General features: G+C 37.5%; 2 protein-coding genes across 4 annotated transcripts; both read left to right on the top strand.

Moving 5' to 3' along the window:
* The first annotated feature begins 693 nt into the window (after positions 1–693).
* LOC141332364 (E3 ubiquitin-protein ligase TRIM39-like) lies at positions 694–7,228 on the top strand. The gene is made up of 8 exons (XM_073837501.1): positions 694–785; positions 1,455–1,544; positions 2,343–2,893; positions 2,984–3,079; positions 3,145–3,378; positions 3,462–3,600; positions 6,300–6,326; positions 6,493–7,228. The coding sequence occupies exons 2-8, from the start codon at positions 1,475–1,477 to the stop codon at positions 7,035–7,037; spliced, it is 1,662 nt and encodes a 553-aa protein (XP_073693602.1). The 5' UTR covers positions 694–785; positions 1,455–1,474; the 3' UTR covers positions 7,038–7,228.
* Positions 7,229–17,960: 10,732 nt separating this feature from the next.
* Positions 17,961–21,394, top strand: LOC141332226 (E3 ubiquitin-protein ligase TRIM39-like). Of its 3 annotated transcripts, none has more exons than XM_073837349.1 (6): positions 17,961–18,509; positions 18,616–18,711; positions 18,785–19,018; positions 19,102–19,249; positions 20,513–20,539; positions 20,718–21,394. In XM_073837349.1, exons 1-6 carry the CDS (start codon positions 17,961–17,963, stop codon positions 21,254–21,256), a joined length of 1,593 nt encoding a protein of 530 aa, XP_073693450.1. In that variant the 3' UTR covers positions 21,257–21,394. The 3 variants fall into 3 exon arrangements, with proteins under 3 accessions (XP_073693450.1, XP_073693451.1, XP_073693452.1); XM_073837350.1 differs by having other exon boundaries at positions 19,102–19,240; XM_073837351.1 differs by having other exon boundaries at positions 18,905–19,018; positions 19,102–19,240.
* The last annotated feature ends 5,399 nt before the right edge of the window (positions 21,395–26,793 follow it).

The following is a 26,793-nucleotide window of genomic DNA, read 5'->3' on the forward strand; positions in this document are numbered from 1 at the left end:
GGCTGTGTTTGGAATGATTTTTGTTGGCGAAATAGAGCTAAAACAGCCAATGTGGTGTCTAAAATGTACGTAAGTCTCTTTTTGTTTATTGAACTGTATGAAATCAATATCACATTTGTAATTATGAAAAAACTACACTCTTTGTGTGATATTATAAATATATGAAATTATATAAATATATACATTTTTGCCCCATATCGAATTATGTGATCATTCTTAATGCATATTAATATGCTGATTCATTCATGCAGTGAAAGAACACACTCTAAATGCCCACACGCACTAAATTCGTCTAATCAGACCTCATCATAGTCGTGAATGCTTGCATTTCTGTAGTGCTGGAGTGTTTTTATTTTATTTTAGTGTACTCCATAATGTCATGATGACTCACAAGTTTAGTATTTGCAATTTGCGCAGATTTGGCTTGCATGAATTTCCCTAATAAATTAATGAGTGAACATGCACGAAATGTAACCAGCCAAATTGGCTAGTGGATTTGACAGCGTTATCCACCACAGCTGATATTTACCGGTGTTGTGCGGATTGGCGGGTGTTAATTTCAAACCCTGATTATATGTAAAGTTATATGGTGCATAAAATCACATAACAGACGTAAACGCACGAAACATGGGAGGAGCTACTTCTATGACATCACTGTAGAAGGCGGTCTTCAGTGAAAGTGAAACTAAACGAACAACAATCTCAACACTTTTTAATCTCTAATAAACAGGAGATTTATAAGACATTAAAATACTAAATTCAGCACGGCTGATAGACACTCAGAGGTATGTAGGCCCTAATGAAAAATATAAATAATTGAGATTTAGAAGTAATTTCTAATGTTGTAAAGTGGTATCGTTCAGCAGGGTGTAGCCTACGTCTAACTAGAATAAACAGGACAAAAAGCAAGTTAAATACTCATGTAATTTGTTTGTGTAAGTTAAAAAGGTGTCAGAAATTTGTATATGTTAACATGTTTATATGTAAAACAGTTAAGTGTTTGTCTGTCATTGCAAGGCATGATTTAAAAAAACTGGAAGTGAACTACAGACTGAACACAGAGACAACTGAACTTTTAAGTGAAAGTTAAAAATATTTCTTCACAATGAATTTATAATGCTTGATGATTAAACTGAACAAAACAGAAGTAGTGGTAGACAAAAACGGAATAGCTACTTTAATACTTATAGATTAGTGTTGGCTTTAAAAATTATAAACATAAAGCATTTACTGTTTAAGAGAAACATTAAAACTGAACTGATCAACAAGGCAGTAAGGTTTGCATAAAGAATCACCTTGAGCTCACTTAACATTTCTCTTGCTCATCTCGTGTCTATCAGTAGGCATTCTATGGAATAGCTTAAAAATAGACTACCATCAATTACATTGACCTGAATTGAGAAACTTGAAAACAGTGGGGGACATATTTCATGATGTGTCGTTTTTCTGACAAGGCATAAACAAAAGAAGAGCAATGGCAGAATCCATACCAACATCATCAAAACTAAGACAGACGAGGAGAAAGAGTGTGGAGGAACACCAATGTAAGTCATGAAACCAAAAAGTAAACAAATGTTTCGATTAATTAAGCAAATAACAATTCATTGCATAAAACTAGTCTCTTCATTTTTTTTATATTTTTTTAATTTTCAACCTAAAATGACAAATTGTGCCTCTCAGACCATGTAATTTCTTATTTTATGACTATTTATCTACTTCATGTTTTGATCAGCATTACTACATACTAGTTTTAATTAGAACTAGTGTTTACATATCCACCTTTTTCCTGAGTGATCAACGAGCCCTGTCATGATGGATTCTAGCTTCCGTTTGGGTCCTTTGTGTTCTGGTCTCCACAGAAATTGATGTTAAAACGGTAAAAAAGCTTGACTGAATTAATTGTTAATGTTAATAAGTGTAAATAAATTATTAGGCAAGAAAGATCTGAAACCAGACAAAGATGTTGATACGGAAATTTGTTTTTACTTTTTTGGACATTGCGAGATTTAGGCAAAAGTCTGCAGTCACTTTACTGCTTTTGTTTGTAATAACACTTACATGGATGCATTATTGACAATGCCTTATGGGGAAAAAATGTTTTATTGAGACTGATAATTTTATCCCGGTCGTTACAAACAACAATATTAATACTAACTTCCTTACAATTCCTTAAAAACTCATGTTTGTGATGCGCTACACTGCAAAAACAGGTAAATAGAAACCTCTCCAGGGGTGCTTCTCATTCCTTATTTGTGCATCCTTGTTTCCTTTCTTAGCTTCCTTTCCTTGCATCTTAGCTCCACCCCCTTAGGATAAAGGTTTTGTTTATTTAATTTTTTCAGCTCTGCCATCCTCCAGTGGTTCTCTGGCTGAGGAGCTTCAGTGTTCAGAGTGTCTGGATGTTTTCACTGATCCAGTCAGCACTCCATGTGGACACAACTTCTGTAAGAGCTGCTTGAACCAGTGCTGGGAAAACAGTCAGAACTGCTACTGTCCATTCTGTAAAGAAACATTCAGTAAAAGACCTGACCTCAAAATGAACACAGCAGTCAGACAGGTTGTGCAATGCTTTAAGGAAAAACCCAGTCTAAGTGAATCTGTAGCTCTCTGTGATATCTGTGATGAAAGTAAGATGAAAGCCCTGAAGTCCTGCTTGGTGTGTCAAGCCTCTTACTGTGAAACTCACCTGGAGCTTCATCACAAAATCTATTTAAAGAAACACAAACTGGTGGACCCTGTGGAGAATATAATGAACTATATATGCCAGAAACACGAGAGACCTCTGGAGCTGTTTTGTATAGATGATCAGACGTGCCTGTGTGTGTTTTGCACTGATGGAGACCACAAGACTCACAACACTGTTACTCTAGAGGAGGAGAGTAAAGAGAAGAAGGCATGAAACTTACTCCATATTCCAACATTTTTTATAAGATGGTAAATCTTAATTGATTGCTAAAATGTGTCTGTGTGTTTCTATCTATAGACTCATCTGATGAAGACACAAAAAGGTGTGCAGCAGATAATCCAGGACAAAATTAAGAAAGTTCAAGATATCAAACACTCAGCAGAACTCAGAAAAGTGAGTTGAAGATGTTCAATATTTCTTGGATGATGTGATTTCTTTTAAGTAAAAATTAATTTCAGAAAAGCACAGAACAAGAGAAAGCAGCCACTGTTGAGCTCTTCAGAGATCTGATGCGCTCCATTGAAAGATGTCAGGTTGAGCTGCTGGAGATGATGGAGGAAAAGCAGAAAGCAGCAGAGAAACAGGAGGAGAAACTAATTCAAGGGCTGCAGCAGGAAATCACTGAACTTACGATGAGAAACACTGAGCTGGATCATCTCTTACACACCGAGGATCACCTCCAGCTCCTACAGGTCAGTGTCTCTCTGTCTGCTCACATCACAGGACAACACTCACACTCCTCATGCTCAGGGATTTCTCCTCTCTCCTGCTTTAGATTTACCCATCCCTGTGTAGTCCACCACACACCAGGAACTGGCCTGAGATCAGTATGAACACTGATGTGAGTGTGGAGACTCTAAGGAAATGTCTGACCCAACTGCAGGAAACTCTAGATGAGAAACTCAGTCAAACTGGTAGGTCAATATCAAATACCAATAGAAAATGGAAATGATTTGCATCAAACAATTATATAACACTGTTAAATGATTATATAAACCAATATGTAAATAATAAAAATAGTTGATCAAACCAAATTGCAGCAGGTTAATATATATATGGAGCAGTTAATAACATTTAAATAAATGTTATATTTTATGTTACTTAAAGGTATTAGATTTGGTTATAGCAGTGTTTAAAGGTGCACTAAGCAATTTTTGAAAAACACTTTTGAATGCAGTGTCAGACCGGGTCCCGAAACACACTTGTAGCCAATCAGGAGTAAGGGGCAGAGAAAAAAAAGAGTGCTCAAATTGAGTGCACAGTACGGATTTTAGCAGATCGGCTATAGACAGAGAGAAATGTAAGATAAAAAAGAGGAAAATATCGGAGGAACAAAACATTAAAAAGAAGGGTTATGATCAGACAAGAGGTAGGACCCAGACACTGAGGTTGCATTGTTTCTTTTTGATGGGTGGGTAATGTTGATTTTGCTTATCTGTGTTGGCTTTTAGTGCCCTCCACTAATATTGGCACCCTTAGTAAATATGAGCAAAGGTGACTGTGAAAATACATCTGCATCGTTTATCCTTTAGATCTTTCATTCGAAAAATTCACAAAATTCTAACCTTCTCATTATCTCATTATAAAATAAATGTCTTTCTCTAGTTCACAATTATTGGCACAACTAAAAATTTGTCTAAGTAAAATATCTCTAAATTATATTCCCATTAATATTATTTTTTTTTAGCACACCAGGGTGGCTAGAAGTATAAAATTGTCCAGTCATGACTTTCTGTTCAACAGGATTATAAATATGAGGAACACAAAAGCCAAATTCACATAATCATCCATGACAAGTAGTAATACCAAAGAATGTAGTTCTAATGTGCAGAACAAGTTTGTTGAGCTTCACAAAATAGAAAGTGGCTGTAAGAAAAGAGCTAAAGCATTGAAAATCCCCATTCCCACCATCAGGGCAATAATTAAAATTAACTAAAGATGTTACAAATCTGCCTAATGCACAATAAGGAGGAGAGTTTGAGTGGCCAAAGACTCTCCAAGGATCACAGTTGGATAATTGCAGAGAATTGCTGAGTCTTGGGGTCAGAAACCCTAAAATAAAATGATCAAACAGCCCCTAAATCACCACATGTTGTTCCAGAGGGTTTTAAGAAAAAATCCTCCTGGCTCACCCAAAAACAAACTCCAGCATATTCACTTGTCAGACATGATTGGAACTTCAAACAGGACTGGCTTCTATGGTCAGATGAAACTAAAAATGAGCTTTTTGGCAGCTAACCCTCCAGATGGTTTTGGTACAGACAGGGATAAAAAAGTACCCCATGTCCGTGGTTAAAAATACTGCTGGGTCTTTAATGTTGTGGACCTATTTTTCTGCCGGAGGTCCTGGACATCTTGTTTAGATACACGGCTTCATGGATTCTATGAAATACCAGCAGATAAAAAATCAAAACCTACTGCCTCTGTTAGAAATCTTATAATGGGCCATGGTTGCATCTTCCAGCAGGACGATGATCCAAAACAAACATCAAAATCAACACAAAATTGTGTCACTGAGCACAGAATAAAGCTTCTACCATGGCCATCCCAGTTCCCTGACCTGAACCCTATATAGAAACTGAAGAGAAGAAGCACCAACATGAAGCTTGGAAGAGAGAGATTCTGGAGAATCTAGAGAGATAATGCATGAAGGAATGGCCTCTGATCTTTTGTTAGGTGTTCTCCAAACTCATTAGACAGTGTTGGAGAAAACTCAGAACTGTTATCTTGGGAAAAGGACGTTGCAATAATTGGGTGCCAATAATAGTGGCCAACGTGAACTAGAGAAAAACATTTATTTCATAATGAGATTTCTCCCCTAAGTTTTATTGATTTACTTCAATGACAGGTTAGAATTTTGTGAATTTTTTTGAATTAAAGCTCAAAAGGATAAATTATGCAAATTTATTTTCACATCCACTTTTGCTCATATTTACCAAGGGTGCCAATATTAATGGAGGGCACTGTATTTTAGTATTTGCATTTGAGAAATGTTCTGTAATGTGATGCATATACGTGCATGCACTGTTTGCAGCTTTAATCACCTTTTTGGTAATTTGATGACTTAACTGATGACAGAACTATGATTGTAGTTTTGTGTGTGCTTTATTTATGATAAAGCGATATGCGTGGCCTCATATTCGCATAAAGTTAAAGGGTGTGCGCCGTGAGCACAGAGAAATTGCTGACAGGACAGAAAAGCTTGTTTTACTGACATTAAGCCTAACAACATCTCATCAGACAGCAGTTCACTGTTGTTCTACTGAAGCTCATTTGTCTCCTGTACCTTTTCCGCACACGTTTAAGTAGCGCCTGGTGCTGAAGTACGCTCAAAAGTCTTAATCCATTTAACTTTACTTGTATCACCAAACTACTCGCAGTTGATTGCCCAGATTGCCTTTGTAAACAGCTTTTAGCATTAAACCCTTCTCTGAGGACAGCAAATCAAGTTTGTTTACTGGATGGGCAGGTGAACTTGTGAAATGTGAATAATATAGAGAAAGCAGTAAAGAAGATTGGCACAGACATAGACATCAGTCAGAGAAACACAGCTCTGTAGTACATGAATGTTAAGATCTTTCATCGTCTGTAATCATTACTTTTGTCTTCACAGTCTTGAGGAGGATGCAGCAGTATACAGGTACAAGGTCTAATCTGTTCTCTCACACAGCAACACTTTCACCAACATTCAAAAAATAATAGCATGTATGTGTGCATAAAAGCATTCACTTTTGGTGAACAATTAAATATAAAAACGGTCTTTGTATTGTGAAAATGTAATTCATATTATCTGATCTCTCCCACAGTGGACATGACTCTGGATCCTAATACAGCTCATCCAAATCTCATCCTGTCCGTTGATGGGAAACAAGTGAGACATGGAGACATTAAACGAAAGCTCCCAAAAAACCCTAAGAGGTTTGATCACTGCACCTGTGTCCTGGGAAAAAATGGATTCGCCTCAGAGAGGTTTTATTTTGAGGTACAGGTGAAGAAAAAGACAGACTGGACTTTAGGAGTGGCCAGAGAATCTAGTAATAGGAAGGGACCAATCAAAGTTAGCCCTCAGAATGGATTCTGGGCTGTGGGTCTGTGGAATGGGAATGAATATTGGGCCTGCACTGATACCTCTGTCTCTCTGTCTCTGAGCGGGAAACCGCAGAAGGTGGGGGTGTTCGTGGATTATGAGGAGGGTCTGGTCTGCTTCTATGATGTGGAGTCCAGATCTCACATCTACTCTTTCACTGGTCAGTCTTTCACTGAGAAACTCTATCCTTTACTTAGCCCTTGTTGTAATTATGAAAGTAAAAATTCAGCCCCACTGATCATCTCACCTGTTATTTTACAATGAATTCATTTACACTCGCCATTCCTTGTTGTTCAAATGATGAAACTGTAATGCAATGTTTTTCCTTCTGGATTTACTTTCAGATTTGCAAATGGGAATTACAAATGATGAATTAAACATAATCTGATGAAAAATGTTCACAATTTTAGATTATTCTGTTATTTAGTTTTCTGCATGGTTCAGGAAGTTTCAGAACATTTCCTTTCTCCCTTTCTCTTCATCTATAAATGCAAAAGTACATTTGTAAGTGTACATTGTATTCTACTTTAATAAAAGAATAAATGCCAGCAGCATCTAAGATTAATGGATGAAGACCTCTGCAAATAACAAAACATTTTGCGTATTATATATTTGACAATGCTACAGCATGGCCATTAAACCAGGATATCAAATGGTCATGCACTACAGGTCAGCTGTCCCTCTCCTTTTCTTATGCCATTAATTCTTTAACGTTTTTCAAGTATCTTTAATACTTTACCAGTTAAGGATAACAATAGCAATATCATATGTATGTTGCTTCAAGAGAGTAGCCATGCATCAGTGTTTTATTATTATTTTTTTTTATGAATTTATCATTTTTTATCATTAGTCATTTATTTATTCAATTTAACAATAATTTGCACCAGCGACATAGCTAATAATAACAATTCCTTACATTTATATAGCGCTTTTCTAGCTACTCTAAGCGCTTTACATTAGAAGAGGAGGGATTTCCTCATCCACCACCAATGTGACTTGGGCCAGGATGCTGGGGTTTCACCCCTACTCTTTTTCGAAAGACATCCTAGGATTTTTAATGAACACAGATAGTCAGGACCTCGGTTTAATGTGTCATTCGAAAGACGGCAGAGCTATTGCTTCCACCCTGGATTGTCTGGATGATTTGGGGATGAATAGACCTATGCAAGTCGGACTTAGTAGGTATCCCACATGCCTGTTTAGTACCAGAAAGAGATTTTTGTAGGAGTGGTTTCAGAAAAGAGACTGGTTTGAGTTTTAATTTAAAGTGGATGCGGCTTTCTGCTACCCCTGCTGAACATTTAGTGCCAAATGTGCTATGCAGATCGGGCAGGTGGCTAGACTTGACTTAGCCTTTTCAACCAAAGGCTTCCATGTAAAACAAATAAATGGTTCAACAGACATGAAACATCCAAAGAACATTTGACTTGTTATAGTTTGTGGAGAGGAAAAGTAAGCCGAAAAGAAAAAGGTGAGGGATTACGAGCTGTAATGTTTACTTTGCTGCATTTAGCCACGTTTAGCTGCATTTAGCTGTGTTTATCGGTGAAATTTGCCAACAAGCACATTATTAAGAAAGGCCATTTGCAAAGATGCTTAAAAAAACCTTATACTCACTTCTGCTGTGGGTGAAGCTGCATTACGAATGATTCACACGAACACAGATGCATATGTAGATCGGGATCGGCGCTTTCCTTTTAAAAACAAAAGTTACGTTGTCCTCTGCCTCTTCAGCGGCTCAGATGTCGGGAGTAAATGATCACTGCTATGTTCATTATTACATCCAAAAACAGAACATCTCAATCGCTCAATTAGAGTCCTCCTCTGCACCTGAGTCGACACAATGGCGATCATATTCGGACTGTTTCAGCTCGGTGAGGGCGGGTCTAAGGTAAGGCGCTCATGTCAATCAACTGTGTTTCATCACAATGACAAGAAGCTGAGAATGACATGATTTTAAAAAGGGGATATTACATGGGAATAAATGGTCATACATTTTCATACAGTTATATTGTGGTCTGTGCTACTTGCAACACTTTTCTGTATTTGGTTGCATTGTGTATATTTGCAGCACATTTATTTCGTTTATTTAGTTTATGAATATTTTCATTGTGTTTTTCTGTTTGCATGCGTTTTCTTATGTTGCAGCACATTGAGCTCTTTCAGCCACCATATAAATGTGTGGTTTCATGAGTATGAATACAGGAGTGCAGTGTCTATTAATTAGTAATATAAATGAGGTACCCCCAGTGAAACATAGAAACCTTTCTTGATATGACAGCTGACACTGACCCTGGAAACAAATGAGTGGCAAAAAAACAGACAAAAATGAAGCAGCAATAAACAAGGAAGGAAACACAGAAACCAGAGTCCACACACAGAACGTAACCATTACACAAAAGTCCAGCTAAAACTACATTTTAGATAAATGTTATTAAATTAATGATGTATAAAAAACTATTATGTGCTGATGTTTTAACAACATTATTAGAGACCAGATGAAAACATGGGAGGAGCTACTGCATGACAGCATTGCATGTGAGGGCAGGCGTGTCGGCTTCAGTGAAAACGAAACTTAACTGAGGAACAAAAATCTGGAAGCTTTCAAATGGTTTAAAAAACTTAATATTCATAAGACATCAAAGACGAATGTGAGCACAGCTGATATTTATTCACAGGTAAGTGATGGAACAGAAATATTTACATAAACACATTTCAAATGTTAGTGGTATGATTCAGCAGTGTGTAGGCTACATCTAACTATGATACACTGGACAAAACCAGGTTAAAGCTAGAGTTAAATACTCATTTACTTTGGTTGTGTGCAAAAGATGTTAGAATTGTCACAAATGTATATGTTGTTATGGGTTGCAAAATAATGTTTAGTGTGTGTCTGTGATTGGGAAGTATGGGAAGCAAATAACAATATTACCTTTTTTTATAATTTATAATTTATAATTTATCATTACTTTCTATGTTACTTTGTGTTACACAAATATTTAGTGTATCCCATTTTTCTGTTTGCTTGAAATTGCCCTGATATTCCTTAAATTAAAGCTTTTGCAGTGTCTGTTTTTGAAGCAATTGGGTCTCGAGTTCAAAATAATGACTGAAAAAAAATGTTAGTCAACGTTAGCTATATTAAATCATTTTCTAAAACATAATTCTACATAATATATTAATATACAGTATATGTGACCCTGGACCACAAAACCAGTCATAAGGTTAAATTTGACAAAACTGAGATTTATACATCATATGAAAGATCAATAAATAAGCTTTCTAATGATGTATGGTTTGTTAGGATAGGACAATATTTGGCTGAGATACATCTATTTGAAATCAGAAATCTGAGGACGCAAAAAATCAAAAAGACTGAGAAAATCACCTTTAAAGTTGTCCAAATTAGGTTCTTAACAATGCATATTACAAATCAAAAATTACATTTTGATATGTTTACAGTAGGAATTTTACAAAAAATCTCCATGGAACATGAACTTTACTTAATTTCTCAATGATTTTTGGCATAAAAGAAAAATCAAAAATTTTGACCCATGCAATGTATTTTTGGCTATTGCTACAAATATACCCCAGCGACTTAAGACTGGTTTTGTGGTCCAGGGTCACATATGTCAGTGAAAAAGTTAAACTGTCACCTGTTACTTACTGAACAACCTCTTCCTTCAACTAAAAAAATTGTTTACAACATAACAAACATTTATTAATTTATTCATTTAGCCGACGCTTTTATCCAAAGCGACTTACAATTGGGAATACAACAAGTGATTCATCCTAAGGAGGCAGATCAACATAGAAAGTGCTCAAAAATACCATATATCAGGCATTGTTAAAAGAGTGCAGGCTAGAAGGAGAAGATCAAGAAAAAGAGGATAAACAGGCTAGAAGGGAGGATCAAGAAGAGAGGAGATTTTTTTTAATTTATTTTATTTTTTTATTGAGTCACATAGTGTCGAAAAAGATGGGTTTTCAGCAGTCGTTTGAAAGCTGTTAAGGAGTCTGCATTCCGGATAGGGGTGGGAAGATCATTCCACCAGGCAGGGACATTGAACGAGAATGTTCTGGACAGTGATTTAATACCTCTCTGTGGTGGTACAATGAGGCGTCTTTCACTAGAGGATCTCAGTCTTCTGGAAGGAGTGTAGATGTGTAGTAGTGAATGGAGGTAGGCAGGTGATGATCCGGTGGCTGTCCTATATGCCAGCATCAGTGTCTTGATTTTGATGCGTGCTGTAACCGGTAGCCAGTGCAGTGATATGAAGAGAGGTGTGACATGGGCCTTTTTGGGCTCATTGAAGACGAGTCGTGCTGCTGCATTCTGAATCATTTGTATTGGTTTGATTGTACATGCTGGAAGACCAGCTAAAAGAGCATTGCAGTAGTCCAGCCTGGAAATGACCAGGGCCTGGACGAGGAGTTGTGTAGCATGCTCTGTTAGGAAGGGCCTGATCTTTCTGATGTTGTACAATGCAAACCTGCAAGATCGAGCAGTTTTAGCTATGTGGTCTTTAAAAGTCAGTTGGTCGTCAAAGATTACACCCAGATTTCTGGCTGAAGTCGATGGGGTAATTGTTGATGAACCTAACTGGATGGAGAAGTCATGCTGTAGAGATGGAGTGGCAGGAAAGATAAGGAGTTCTGTCTTTGCTAGATTGAGCTGTAGATGGTGTTCCTTCATCCATGCAGAGATATCCGCCAGGCAACCTGAGAGCCGTGCAGCTACCGATGGATCGTCTGGTTTGAATGAAAGATAGAGTTGTGTGTCATCAGCATAGCAATGGTAGGAAAAGCCATGTGCCTGTATGACGGGGCCCAGAGATGTAGTGTATATGGAGAAGAGGAGAGGTCCAAGAACTGATCCCTGAGGAACCCCAGTGACTAGTTGATGAGTTTTGGATACCTCCCGTCCCCAGGCCACTCTGAAAGACCTACCAGAGAGGTAGGATTTGAACCAGCGAAGTGAAGTCCCTGTGATGCCCAGCATTGAGAGGGTGGACAGGAGGATCTGGTGATTCACAGTGTCAAAAGCTGCAGATAGGTCCAGCAAGATGAGTACTGATGATTTGGACTCAGCTTTTGCCGTCCGCAAGGCTTCAGTGACAGACAGTAGCGCAGTCTCAGTTGAATGGCCGCTTCTGAACCCTGATTGGTTAGAGTCCAGTAGATTGTTCTGTGAGAGGAATAAGGATAGCTGGTTGAAAACAGCCCGTTCCAGTGTTTTTGCTATGAATGGAAGGAGCGAGACAGGTCTGTAGTTGTCAATGAGTGAAGAGTTAAGTGTAGGTTTTTTGAGCAGTGGGGTTACCCTGGCCTGCTTAAATGTAGTGGGAAAAGTGCCTGTGAGAAGAGATGTGTTGATGATGTGTGTGAGCGCCGGTAGGATTGTAGGAGAGATTGCTTGGAGAAGGTGTGAGGGGATAGGATCTAAAGGACATGTCGTCGGATGGCTGGAGAGGAAAAGTTTGGTTACTTCTGCCTCCGAGTAAGGACAGAAGGAGAAGAGAGGAGTTCCAGCCGTGAGTGTGGTCAATTTTAGTTCCTGTATGTGTGGAGCTGAGAACTTATTATTGATCGATGTAGTTTTGTCTGTAAAAAATGTGGTGAAGTCATCAGCTGTTATAGAAGTTGTAGGAGGTGGTGGAGGGGGACAAAGCAGTGTATTAAATGTTTTGAAAAGGTTGCGTGCGTCTGGAGAATTGTTGATCCTGTTGTGGAAGTATGAAGATTTGGGTGTATGTACTTGGGTAGCGAAAGATGAGAGCATAGACCGATACATACTGAGGTCTGATGGATCCTTAGATTTGTGCCATTTTCTCTCGGCTGCCCTAAGTTTGGAGCGATGCTCACGAAGAACATCGGATAGCCAAGGGGTTGTCGGAGCAGCTCGTGCTGGCCTGGAGGAGAGAGGGCATATAACATCTAGACAGGAGGTAAGAGTGGAGCATAAAGTGTCAGTTGCTGCATTAGTGTCCAGGGATGAGAAGTGAGTAGGAGAGGGAAGGGAGGAGGATACTAAAGAAGAAAGATGGGAGGGTGAGAGAGCGTAGGTTTCTTCTAAAAGTGACAGGTAGAGGGGTTGGGGGTGCACAAGTAGCAAGATGTAGGTCAAATGTACTGAAGAAGTGGTCAGAGATGTGTAGGGGTTTGACCGCAATGTTGTCTGAAATACAATTTCGCATATAAATGAGATCAAGTTGGTTGCCAGACTTATGAGTGTATGTAGTGATAACGCGTTGTAGATCAAATGAAGCTAGAAGTGAATGGAAGTCAGCAGCATAGGGTTTGTCAAGGTGAATGTTGAGGTCCCCAAAGACTAGAAGTGGGCTGCCATCCTCTGGAAAAGAGGACAGCAGCCCATCCAGCTCTTCTAAGAAGATGCCAAGTTGAGTAGGAGGGCGGTAGATTACCACAATGTGGAGTTCTATAGGAGATGTTACAGTGATTGTATGAGATTCGAATGAACTATAATTGCATAGAGGAGAATGGGTTGAGTATTTCCAGTTGTTAGAAATAAGAAGTCCCGTACCCCCGCCCCTTCCAGTGTGACGAGGGGTGTGAGAGAAGGAAAAGTTATTAGAAAGAGCAGCTGGAGTTGCAGAGTCTTCTGGACGAATCCAGGTCTCAGTCAAACCTAGAATGCTCAGACCAGATTGCACAGAAAATGCTGAAACGAAGTCAGCTTTGTTGACAGCTGACTGACAGTTCCAGAGTCCAACCGTGAAAGAGAAAGGTTCAGTGGAAGAGGTGTCGATAGGACGCAGGTTAGAAATATTGCGTCGACGTGTGCGTGTGATATTTGTGCGGTGTGTAGAGATCACCGGAATGAGTTGGAAACACATGATAGAGGGGGACAGAAAGAAGAGTGAGATAAAGGAAAGGAGTACTTAAGTGCGTTGTCGGTGTCGTTGCTCGGTTAAGTCGCGCAGGAAAAGTCGCAGGTCTTTACTCTCGTCGGTCTTCACACGAGGAGGCTGAACGCTTCCGCTGACGCTTCAGCGTCAGCTGGCCTGACGCAGTTAAATAGACAACCAAACAGTGCTTCACTGATAAAAGCTAGGGACGCCTCCTAGGCTCAGTCAGCCGCAAATGTATCGCCCGCACGCAAAATGGCTCAATCGAAACTCAAAAAGCAACAGCTTCGCACTTGTAATAGCTCCAGAAGGGAACGATATGAAATAACAAAAGCTTCCCTTGGCCGTACGCTCAGTTATCAATTTTAATGATTGCAGTAAAAACTAGAATTTAAAGCAAAAACAAACGCAGGACAAATAACAGAAGAACACTCCTTTTCTAACAGTGAATAGAAGTAAATAAAACAAACGAATATCTAAATAGAACAACAGAGTGCTTTAAGAAGCAGCTCAAAATTAATATTAACGAATAAGTAAGTAAATAGAAACGACAGAGTTCGTTTAGAAGCAGCTCAAAATTAATATTAACGAATAAGTAAGTAAATAGAAACGACAGAGTGCCTTTAGAAGCAGCTCAAAATTAATATTAATGAATAAGTAAGTAAATAGAAACAACAGAGTGCTTAAGGGAACAGCAGCTTAAAATTAATACTTAGGAATAAGTAATTAAACAGAAACGACAAAGTGCTTTTAGCGGCAACTCTAAGTAACGATCGCCTATCGAAATAGTATTAAAGTAGACACTTACGCGCCGTCGTTCTTTCTCGTCTGAGGACTGAACTCACTTTCCCCAAACATATGTGGATATTGTGAACACACTATTGTAAAAGTCCCCTAATATTGAAAATATTTTTATTTATATTAACCTGTTGTCAAGGCGTATATTAATTAAATATCAAGCATGTTGGGTGCATTATCATGATGTGCATTTTTTTTATGGTTTCAATACTCATATTTTGAAGTCAACCTGATAAAAACAATTAGATGTGTTGTTATTTGCTAATACAATATATCATGGTAGAGATCAAAGATACCATAATAAATGATACATAATTAACTAGATACCCTATTACACAGTGTTTGGATTTTTAGAATGCATTTTAAAAGGCTTCTTTTCTATTACATTTAACAACATTATGTGTATGCTGTGTAAAAGAGGCATACACACTCTGATGTAAACAACCGCAATAAAAACCAGAAGCATGTCAAAGGACTGAAGTAGACAGGCTAAACAAAAATGCAAATTCTATTTCAGACCGCATGTGGCACCTAGAAAGTAAGAAAAAATGTGATTACTAGATTACAAAAGTGGTTGCAACTTTCTGTTTCAAACACTGTCACAAAGAAGAAAGAAAAGCAAACAATATTTACTGTTTATTACTATTTACTAAGTGATAAACATATACGCTTTTATTATTTTATACATTACTTAAATGTCTTACATGATTTTTCAGCCAAAAACTGGCTCACAGGAGCACCACATCTCAGACTAAAACAAGTGTATGCTTCGGCCACATCTCCTCCCTCTGTTCATCCACACCCACCCTTATGCAATACAAAACAGGTTATATAATGAAACTGAGATACCTTTGGTGTGTGTAAACGATGGCAGGTGAGGTAACTTGTATATTGTAGTTGTTACAATTGAGTCCTTTAGTACCTCATAGGTCTCATATCGTGAAAGGTAGATTGTACTGTACTCTGCCACTTTGCTTTTACAGACTGACAGGGTTATCACTAGCGGGAATTAAGGTGGCAATGATTCTAGGGGCCCAGGGCCCACAGCTACAACCTGCATTAGGACCCTATCCACTTGTCTACTTAAATGATATACTTCCTGTGTGAATGATATGGGCAATGATAAATCCTGGTGAAGTGCTAGGGATGATGAGGACCAAAGAAAGTAGGTATCACAATCCAGGTAAGTAGTTAGGTGAGTCCAGACACACAGCAGTGAACAACAACACCAGATAATGAAGTATTTTACAAGTCCTTAATGAATGTGAACAGATACAGCAGGTTAGTATTCAGGTGAGGGTGAACAAATGGGTGGAGCTGTAGAATCTGGCACTCCTCTGGGTGCTGGTCAGTCTGGATGGTTGAGTGGAACTTTGTGATTAAGAAAGGATCTAGGATGTCATCTCATGGTACCCAGGATTTCTCATTGGGACTGTATGTTAGCCAACCACCCTGTTGCAGGGGGTCCAGGATGGTGTGGACCATACAGATGAGCTTATTGTTGGACCAGAGTAAGAGCTATCTTAGCTGCACCAGAACCTGTAGGAGAAGAGACCAGGGAATCACTGTCAGGTTTGAGTAATGATACATGGAATATGGGTGAAATCTTGTAAGAAGAGTGGTGAATGGTGAATAGCCTAATGTAGTAGGGATTCGGCTTGCAGCAGGGAAGCCAGAGGCAGATATTCTTGGTGGAGAGACAGACTTTCTGCCCTGCATGGTATATGGGAGTTGCAAATCTTCTTGCATCACCCTGGCTCTTTTGCCTCCTTACTGCCCTCTGCAGGTGGACGTGTGCTGAGTCTCAGACCTGGGGTCAGTTTTTAAAATAGAAAGCACATGGATGGAGTCTGGGAAGATTACTGCTGCGGTGAGAGCAATGCTCTTACCTCATTGATGGATGTGCCCACTTCAACAAAGAATGGGAACTCTGAGTTTGGATGAATCAGGGTAGGGGCAGTGTGGAAAGCTTCCGTGAAGTGAAAGAATGCTTTTGCGGCTAATGGATCCTAGCACAGAAACTTGGGCCGGAGTCAGAGAAGTGATTTAAGTGGTGAGGCGATCTTACTAAATTTGGCAATGAATCTCCTATAGAAGTTGGCAAAGTCAAAAAAAATCTCTGAAGCTCCTTTATGGAAAAAGGGTTATGGCCAGTCTCGGAAAGCTTTGACTTTTTTTATGGTCCATCTTGATCCCAAACTCATCGATAATATATCCATATATATGTTCTCTGAACTTTTCTAGGACCTGAGTAATGTGTTGGCAATGTTCAGCCAGGTTCTGGGAGTAGACTAGGATGTCATCGATGTAGATGAAAATGAAATGATGGAGGAATTCCTGGAACACATCATTTGTGAGTCCCATGGAGGACTGCAAGCCTTTGTTCTTCTCTTGTGCCATGTCTACGCCATTCACTGTTGCGCTGCGCTGCCCTGCAACAGCTGTAACTGCAATGGGATGCATCGAAACAAATTTTATGCGAACATATGAAATATGCGAAGTTTAGTCCTTTAGGTTGCGTCTCAACCAGTGTAGACAGTGTCGCTGATTATAATGATTTCTATTTGCTCTGGACATGTGCCGAGGGTATTACTGATGATGCTCAGTATCTGCAAATTATTTTAAATTGTGTATAATCCTGAGTTTATCCTCATTTGTGGATCCTTCTGGAAATATAAAGAAGCCTTACGCTCCAACAATCTTTTAGAAACAGGGCTTTTTAACCACACAAACAGCACTGACAGCTGAATTTGAACAAATTGTCCATAGAATGCAGTTCCTTACAGGGGTGCAAATGAATATGCCTCGAATATGAATATGCCCAAGCGAGAATGTTCTACGTTGGTCAGTGTGGCTGTTATCTGATTGGCTTGAGTAAACAGTGGATGGTGTCAATGCATTTGTGGGTTGCAAGTATCGTGATGCTAGATATTTTTAAAATCCACAAATGCGTGCAGTGAAGGACAAATGAATGCCAGGCAAAGTTGTGTTTGTGATTCAATTTATTTGTGAATTTAATTAAATAAACTCTAAGATTTATTTGTGGATTTATCTCATTCTACCTATTTGTTATTTATTTGTTTATTTAATTTTTATTAATCTCTTTAAATTTATTTGTGGATACTAATCTATTTATGACAAGCTGTTGTACACCTAAAGACAATCAACAAATTAGTTCAAAACACTGATTCATATTCAGGTATGAAAAATTGCTGCTGTGTTTTGTACAAAGACACAACTAGTTTAATTCTACTTCAGCTTTATTTGGACTGTTCTTTTTCTTCTTCTTTTTTCTTCTTTCTTTGCAAAAATACACAAAATAACTAGCAATATATTACTTAAAATGCAAGTTATTCAATGACACTCTCTGTTTGGTCAGAATATCAGCACAGCTGGGATATGGCTGTAGGCTGATATTTGGAAAAAAAACTATTATCTTTTTACCCTGTGATCTGCTTAATTATGTAATACATGCAGACCTAATTCATCTGTATATTTTGTTTTTCTCTTCTTTTCAGTTATGTCATCCTTCAGTGGTTCTCTGGCTGAAGAGCTTCAGTGTTCAGTGTGTCTGGATGTGTTCACTGATCCAGTCAGCACTCCATGTGGACACAACTTCTGTAAGAGCTGCTTGAACCAGTGCTGGGAAAACAGTCAGGACTGGATCTGCCCATTTTGTAAAGAAAGATTCAGTAAAAGACCCGACCTCAAGATCAACACAGCACTTAGACAGGTGGCACAACTCTTTCAGGAAAAGTTCAGTCTGAGAATATTTGAAGTTCTCTGTGACATCTGTGATGACAGGAAGACAAAAGCCCTGAAGTCCTGTCTGCTGTGTCAGGCCTCTTACTGTGAAACTCACCTGGAGCTTCATCAGAAAATCAATGTAAAGAAACATAAACTGATAGACCCTGTGAAGAATATAAAAGACTATATATGCAAGAAACATGAAAGACCTCTGGAGCTGTTCTGCAGAGATGATCAGACGTGTGTTTGTGTGTTTTGCACTGATGGAGACCACAAGAGTCACAACACTATCCCTTTAGAGGAGGAGAGTAAAGAGAGGAAGGCATGAGATATAACATCATTAAAACATTTGTTATTTTAACACTTTTGTCATAAGATGTTAAATCTCTATTGAATGATCAAATGTACCTGTGTGTTTCTGTCTTTAGACTCATCTGATGAAGACACAGAAAGACGTGCAGCAGATGATCCAGGACAGAATCAAGAAAGTTGAAGATATCAAATACTCAGCAGAACTCAGAAAAGTGAGTTGAAGATTTTCAGTATTTCATGGATGATATTTTGGTTTATTTTAATAAAATGAAAATGTATTTTCAGAGAAGCACAGAGCAAGAGAAAGCAGCTAGTGTTGAGCTCTTTAGCGACCTGATGCGCTCCATTGAGAGATGTCAGGCTGAGCTGCTGGAGATGGTGGAGGAGAAGCAGAAAGCAGCAGAGAAAAAAGATGAAGAGCTCATTCAAGAGCTGCAGCTGGAAATCACTGAACTTACAATGAGAAACAGTAAACTGGATCATCTCTTACACACTGAGGATCACCTCCAGCTCCTACAGGTCAGTGTCTCTCTGTCTGCTCACATCACAGGACAACACTCACACTCCTCATGCTGAGAGATTTCTCCTCTCTTCTGCTTTAGATTTGCCAATCCCTGTGTGGTCATCCACACACCAGGAACTGGTCTGAGATCAGTATGAACACTGATGTGAGTGTGGAGACTCTGAGGAGAACTCTGACTCAACTGCGGGAAACTTTAGATGAGCAACTCAGTCAAACTAGTAGGTCAAGCAGATTTTCAGTCTTTTCTGAGGAAAACAATTATTTCTAAATTGAAAATGGAAATGATTTGAGAAAGAAATAACTAATCAAACAAAAACCTAACACTGTAGGCTACATGATTATATAATCTGTAACTAAGATGTGCAGCCTTTGTGACGATACTTGCACTCGGAATGCACGGTTATTACTGAAGATGTTGTTGTGCTAATTTATGCTGTCCAAACCATGGAAAAAATGTGTGGAACATGCTAAATCATATAGAGAAGGACTTAGTAAGCAGGAAAGGGCGTTATATTTTGACAAACTAAAGTTAAATACAGGGCTCAACGCTATGGAGTGATAGTGTTTCCTTCGTTACTGCTGTACACAAAGCTGCACTATGCTTATTAACACTGCTTTATAATGCATTATACAGATGCTAGATGAAAAGAAAACAACATGTAAACTTAAAAAAAAAAAAAACAGACAAAACAGTTATATATGAACTCCGACCCCCAATTCATTATTTTGTCATCGTGAACAGTGAAATTGATTCTATTTCTTATCCCGACATAGTGATTTAATTTCGTTCCTTGCCATGCACGAGTTTCATTCGGTTCAGTGGCAATGTTTACGTTCAGTGCCACCACAATGGCCGACTTCGGGATTGATGACATAATGTGAAAACACTCTATATGCCCTGACATTGTGATTAAACATGCATATTTAATATTGTTTAGTGTCAGTATTGAGGCAGCATTAAAACAAGCAATGCCTGCTCTGACGTGGTCATTACAAATTAAAATATTGGCACTTCAAGAAGCTTTTCTACAGGTTTACGGCAGAAAAATCAAGTATAGACCTTTTTCCTGAGTAAATGTGCGCCGCCATTACAAATTCAAACTTCAGATCCTCTTCTGTTCCGGTCTTCATAGAAAACCCATTCAAATAGCGCCCATCTGTTTTTAATGTAGCTAACGTCAGGAGCTTCATGTTATCTATACACTCATTAAACTTTGAGGAGTGAGGCACTGACAAATGACTGTCATTGTGACATTGATAGATTATTTTAATGATAAAGCTAAAATTAGCTAAAATTGTGTAGCCATTTTAATGTTTTAATAGTAAAAATTCATTTCAGCATCAATAAAAATGTACAAAAATGTATTTGTGTGCTTATAAATGTTACTAATATATGTGAGACCAGGCTGGAGAAACACAGATATAGTGCAATTGAATGTTAAGATGGCTCATCATCTCTTATTTTTCTTCTGTTATCATTTTTTTTGCAGTGTTGAGGGGAATGCAGCAGTATGCAGGTACATTGTGTCATCTGTTCTTTTACACTAATACTTCAATACTATATACTAATACTATCAAACATTCACAAACAGTAATTGTTTCAGTGTGTACTGTATATTTAATAGTAAGCACATGGAGATCTTTGTATTGTGAAGATGTGATTCATATTCTATGACCTCTCTCTCTCTCTCTCAGTGGATGTGACTCTGGATCCTGATACAGCTAATTCATATCTCATCCTGTCTGATGATAGAAAACAAGTGAGAGATGGAAACATTAATCAAAATCTCCCAAACAACCCAAGGAGGTTTAATCACAGTGCCTGTGTCCTAGGAAAAGAGGGATTCTCCTCAGGCAGATTTTATTTTGAGGTGCTTGTGAAAGGAAAAACTGGGTGGGATTTAGGAGTGGCAAGAAAATCTATTAATAGGAAGAGATCGATTGCAGTGACTCCTCAGAATGGATATTGGGCTGTGGGTCTGTGGAATGAGAATCTTTATTGGGCTTGTGCTGGTCCGTCTGTATGTCTGTCTCTGAGAGTGAAACCACAGAAGGTGGGGGTGTTTGTGGATTATGAGGAGGGTCTGGTCTCCTTCTATGATGTGGAGTCCAGATCTCATATCTACTCTTTCACTGGTCAGTCCTTCACTGAGAAACTCTACCCTTTTTTCAGGCCATGGTTTAATAATAATGGTAAGAATTCAGCCCCTTTGATTATCTCACCAGTTAATTAGAATTCATGAATATACACATTTTTCTTATTTGGAAAAAAATGGGGCCAAAAGTAATATTTCTTTTCTTTTCTTTTTTTTTTGTTTTTGTTCTTTTTTTAAAAAATCTCACATTAAAAAAGTAAAACGAGTTTATGCATGCTGTAGGAAGTTTAAAATGTTTTTCATTTGTGAGCTGTAAAAGATTTTACATTGTAAATTCTGTTTGCTACAAATATGAAGAGTAAAACGCATTTTATATTATAATAGAAAATCAGCTGCAATTACACATTTTAAATTCTGTATATTAAAAAATGAATATATGCATTATTTTAGAATGTTCTGTGAATTTCTGCAGATATCCTATTGATTAGATAGCCTTCTTCATTTCTCTACCTGTTATTTTCACAGTTATAACATATGCTTTTCCACAGAAACACTTTTAAGAATTTTAATGTAATATATTGTAGATACTTATTTGGACCTAATATAGACGTTACATTTTTGTTGCACCCCTGCTGGCCTGGAAATTAATTCTGTGCCAAGCCAAGTGGTTTCTGTGAAAGTGAAATTAAGTTAAATTATTGTCATTGGAAGTTGTGACCACAGCTGAAACACATTCACATGTGCGTGATTGACAAGGTATTTCCCATACAGAAATATAATATATGACATATATGTATGGAAGCAAATAAGTCTCATTAATAATTCACGCAAAAGACAGGATGCACACATGCGTGTCCCAATTCACGTGCACGAAAAATATATATATATTCACAAAAACCAATTCACGTGCAAAAAATAAGAATATAAATTCATAAAATACGTTTCACAAATTGCAAAACACAATTCACAGATTTACAACTGTGTACAACAATTTTGAATGTTTAAAAATCACGAGTGTATCCCGGACTGTGAATGTACGAATAGCCTTTTTTGCGTGTGTGTTTTTGAGACTTTCCTGGCAGCGAACTCCTCCTACGGGGGTCACTTGTACACTTTAGCCAATCAGGTTTGAGCCTGTCGATCGACCAATCCAGAGCCATATAAAAAAATCTTTTTATATGGCTCTGGACCAATCATAACCCGCTGTGGGCGTGCCTACCTTACGTTACATCATCAGTGCGAGTCCATAGTTCCAGAATCCAGATACGATTCAGCTGTTGATCGTTTCATTTTGTTTTATACTGCATGCTTGCTTAAAAATCGTTCGTTTAGAAACAATCGTTAACGTGACCAGTGTAAGCCAGCAGCTGCTCAGAGTGTATTATGTTTTAATATTTATCGATTGTTATGTGTATTTAATAAAGAATCATTCACGTGGATACCATACCGCAAAAAGATATCAAAATTATGTAAAGCATAAAATAAGGTTTTTACAGATGGGACATGTAAATAAATAGAAAATGAAAATGATCTATTTGGATATTTTTCAAGCAGTCTCTTGTGGTTTTGTTTTTTATTGAAAACAGGAAAGAGCTGTAAGAGCAAAACTTGTCTTGTGTCTCAAATCCTACGATGGCACGCATTCAGCTGATGACGATGTAATAACACACACATTGTAGACCATGTACATTTAATTTAAGTTTGTTTACGTTGCAGCCTGCAGATACTATTTATTTCAGAATTGTGACGCTTATGATGTACAAGTAGCTGCTCCTAATTCAACCTCTGCCACAAATTATGAGGTGATGTGAATCTAGAAGTTTCATTTGGAACTGTAACTCTTTCAAAACAGTCATGCTGGAACCCATCCATTTTGACAGTTTCAACTGATGTAAGTCATGCATTATTACTACATTTCTTTTAGAATGGTACCCTATGACTTTGTATTTGTTAAGGCATAAATCTTTTTTATGCATTGGTAAATTTTCTGGTTTTATGTCAGAATTAAAACATTCAAAACAAGTCAGAACTTGAATGAAGTATACTGAATAATCTTTGGTGCATTCCTTTTTATGATCAGTCTGTTTGACTGACCAGCAAATTCCACGACTGGTAATACTAAAGCAACTACAATAACCTAACCCAATTTTGCTAACCTAACATCTGCTAACCAACATCATCTTGTGTATTGATCTCAAAGATTTTTACATCACTGCTCAACATAAAATTAAACATGGTTAATCACAATAATGTAATATTTTAAAAAAGTAAATGAATGTTTATTATATTAAAAAATAATGGGTAAAGTACATAAAAGAGATAAAGATTAATGTGAATGAAGAGGTCTATAACTGTCATCCAGATGTGTTCACAAAGTCTTAAATCCTGAAAAATGCAAGGGAAATGATTAGTGTGTTTTAATTAAACACTGCATCCAGTTGCACAAAATGGTTAGTACAAACACACCTTTATTCATACACTGAGTTCTCGTGAGTTCATCATTACATAAAGCTATAATAATAAAGGCAGGGTCAGTGCTAAGTGGGAGCTAGACCCAGCGTTGTTAAACAAAAACATGGCAATGAACAGAATTCTTTCTTCATTTTGGCCAATATACAGGTCATTGTGGCTAACACAAGACAGCATCTTTGGCAACACTTTCTGTTTTCAAAGCAGCCGCTGGCTTACACTGGTCACGTTAACGAGTATGTCTAAACGACCGAGTTTACCTTTAGTTTTTAAGCATGCAAAATAAAACAATACACCTTTACTAGGCTAGTTACCTTAAATGAAACAATCAATAGCTGAATCGTATCTGGATTCTGGAACTATGGACTCGCACTGATGATGTAACGTAAGGTAGGCACGCCCAAAGCGGGTTATGATTGTTCGATCGACAGGCTCAAACCTGATTGGCTAAAGTGTACGAGTGACCCCCGTAGGAGGAGTTCGCTGCCAGGAAAGTCTCAAAAACACACACGCAAGTCTAAAAAATACACACGCAAAAAAGGCTATTCGTACATTCACAGTCCGGGATACACTCGTGATTTTTAAACATTCAAAATTGTTGTACACAGTTGTAAATCTTTGAATTGTGTTTTGCAATTTGTGAAACGTATTTAATAAATATATATATTATTTTTTTTGCACGTGAACTGTTTTTTTTTGTGAATATTTTTTTTTCGTGCACGTGAATTGATACACGCATGTGTGCATCGTGTCTTTTGCGTGAATTATTAATGAGACTAATTTGCTTCCATATATATGTGCCTATTGCAAGTGTTGTTGTTATAAGTAGGGCTGTCAATAGAATTTTTTAATTGGATTAATTACACCCTTTATGTGTGATTATTCACAATTAATTGCACACTTATCATGAAATTAAGCATATACCATTTATCTTGTTTAACACATTTAACATTCTTTTTATCATTACTATTTACTATATCCAGCAAGGTAAACCAAAAGATTGAAGGGTGATTCTTACAAAACTGTCTTTTCAAAAAAGGACACCAAAGAACCAAATATAAAAGGTTCCTGTAATTGATTCATTTGTGCAAACCAAAGCACACAATAAATAAATACATACATACATATACACTGAAAAAAGTCATTACTCTAAAGCAACTTAATAACTTTTCTTTTCTGTCTTGTCATTGAGATAAAATAAAATATTTAGTTAAATGGAAGTAAAAGTGTTGCATTGCCCCCAGGCTCCTCCAAAGGGCACTCCCTTCTTGCCCTTTGCCATCTATTAAGGGTTACATTCCCCACAATCCTTGCCCTGGACTCATTATGGCTCCATTCATCACACTTGTGTATCCTTACCCTGTTTGCTCTGGATTATTTAAGTGGTATCTTCCTATTAATTTTTTGTGTAGTCTTGCAAATGTGTTGCTTCTGCATATCTGAGCACCTGTATTTCTGTCCTGGGCCATGTGTTTTGTTCCTCTGCCTAGTTGTTTGAACCTTCTGTGTATTGGGTTGTGTTTGTACCTTTGCCTGTCTTTGACTACTCTTTGGATTTCCTTTAATAAATTCTGCGATTAGATCTTCAGTCAGTTGACTATGAAATACTATGCATTGTTGTGTATTCTTTTACTTTTGTTGCCAGTTTTACTAGCCTGTTTTGTAATGTTCAAGGTTTGATTTTTTTCCCTAAAAATAAGTGTCCTGATTGTCACTATTATTGCATTTGTATGTCGAGTCTGTGCATGTTTAGTGCTCATAAGAGACAGTATTTTCTCAATTTGCCACAACAGTGCCTTCTTGTGAAGCTTCATGTGTGAATAGTTAGAGGGTTTATCATCAAGTTTTTTGTTTTTTTTTGTTGTTGTTTGTTTTTTAATGTTGTTTTAGATGTTATCAAACCACTTAAGATTAGCCGTACAAATTTGGTTATTACTTTTTGAAATTTGTACTGTAAATCTATGGAAAAAATGACTTCAAAAATGTGTATAATATGTATTGGTGAACAGCAACAAAGCAGTTTTATGCCATTACTGTAGCCTACCTAAGCACATACTTAATAGGCTACAGGCTACAGGTGTGTATTGGAGTATTAGAGTTTGAGAAACGTTTACTTCACTTAATTCAAAATCATAATACTTTACTTTTTTCTTTCACTATACTAGAAATTCCCTCTGCAACACACAGCATGCAAATGTGTGTGAAGTTATTAATGCCAAATTGTATTGTTAATTGTAAATAAAAATCATATTTAGGTTGAGATAACTATTGTCACAGTTCTGTCAGTTTATGTCTTTGGTTTATCCCATTTGTCTTCCCCCCGTTGATCTGTGTCATTTGGTTTAGCCCTCGTCATCATTATTTCTAGCACCTGTCCTTGTATCATTAGTCATCTGTGTCACCTGTGTTTAATCATTAGTTCCCCTTTAAAAGTCTGTCTTTGTCATGAGTTCAATGTCGGTCTTTATTCGTTAAATGTGGTTCGTGTGTGGAGTGATCTGTGTTCCTGCCTGTTCATCTTTGAGAATTATGTTAAATATCGTGATTATTGTATTCCTCGTCTCTCGTCCATCCTGCACGTCAACTTATAACAACTATTTGTGAAGTAAACCTACTGTGAAACAATTGGGTGGGTTTTGTTGTGAATACCTGGCAACCCTGGGGCTTCTGTGAAAGTGAAACTGACGAACAACAATCAGGAAGCTTATTCAAACAGTTTAATAAACAGGACATTTATGAGACAAAAAGACGAATGTAAGCACATCTGATAGCTACTCATTCACAGGTATGTGATGGTAATATAAAATAGATTTACCTTAAACACATTTAAAAGGTTAGTGGTCTGGTTTAGCATGGTGTATATGCCTGCTTCTGCGTATACACCTGGTTAAAACAAGGTAAAGTTTCAACTAGTTTGGTTGTCTACATGGAAAAGATGTCAGAATTTTGCAAATTATTTATTTTGTTGTGGGTTGTAAAGTTTAGTGTGTGTCTGCCATTGAAAAAAAGATTTAAAGAAACATAAACTATATATTGAAAACAATCATTTGAGAAACCCCATATAATGAATTTGTATTCAATGACTCATGATATAATCAACTGATGTTTAGAAACCCAACTCCCTTTTTAGATAAAGTAACTACATTGTCTTTAAATAGCATATTTAAAGAACTCTAATCACAATGATGGCTTTAAATGAAATCAAT

The sequence above is a fragment of the Garra rufa genome, chromosome 3, assembly GCF_049309525.1.
Source record: "Garra rufa chromosome 3, GarRuf1.0, whole genome shotgun sequence".
NCBI lineage: Eukaryota > Metazoa > Chordata > Actinopteri > Cypriniformes > Cyprinidae > Garra > Garra rufa.

Excerpts from the sequence above, each read along its gene's own strand:
- LOC141332364 (XM_073837501.1), top strand. The coding sequence starts at position 1,475 with ATGGCAGAATCCATACCAACATCATCAAAACTAAGACAGACGAGGAGA. Across the intron at positions 1,545-2,342 it reads GAGTGTGGAGGAACACCAAT|CTCTGCCATCCTCCAGTGGT; the intron begins GTAAGTCATGAA and ends TAATTTTTTCAG. Across the intron at positions 6,327-6,492 it reads GAGGATGCAGCAGTATACAG|TGGACATGACTCTGGATCCT; the intron begins GTACAAGGTCTA and ends TCTCTCCCACAG.
- LOC141332226 (XM_073837349.1), top strand. The coding sequence starts at position 17,961 with ATGTCATCCTTCAGTGGTTCTCTGGCTGAAGAGCTTCAGTGTTCAGTG. Across the intron at positions 19,250-20,512 it reads CAGTCAAACTAGTAGGTCAA|TGTTGAGGGGAATGCAGCAG; the intron begins GCAGATTTTCAG and ends TTTTTTTTGCAG. Across the intron at positions 20,540-20,717 it reads GGGAATGCAGCAGTATGCAG|TGGATGTGACTCTGGATCCT; the intron begins GTACATTGTGTC and ends TCTCTCTCTCAG.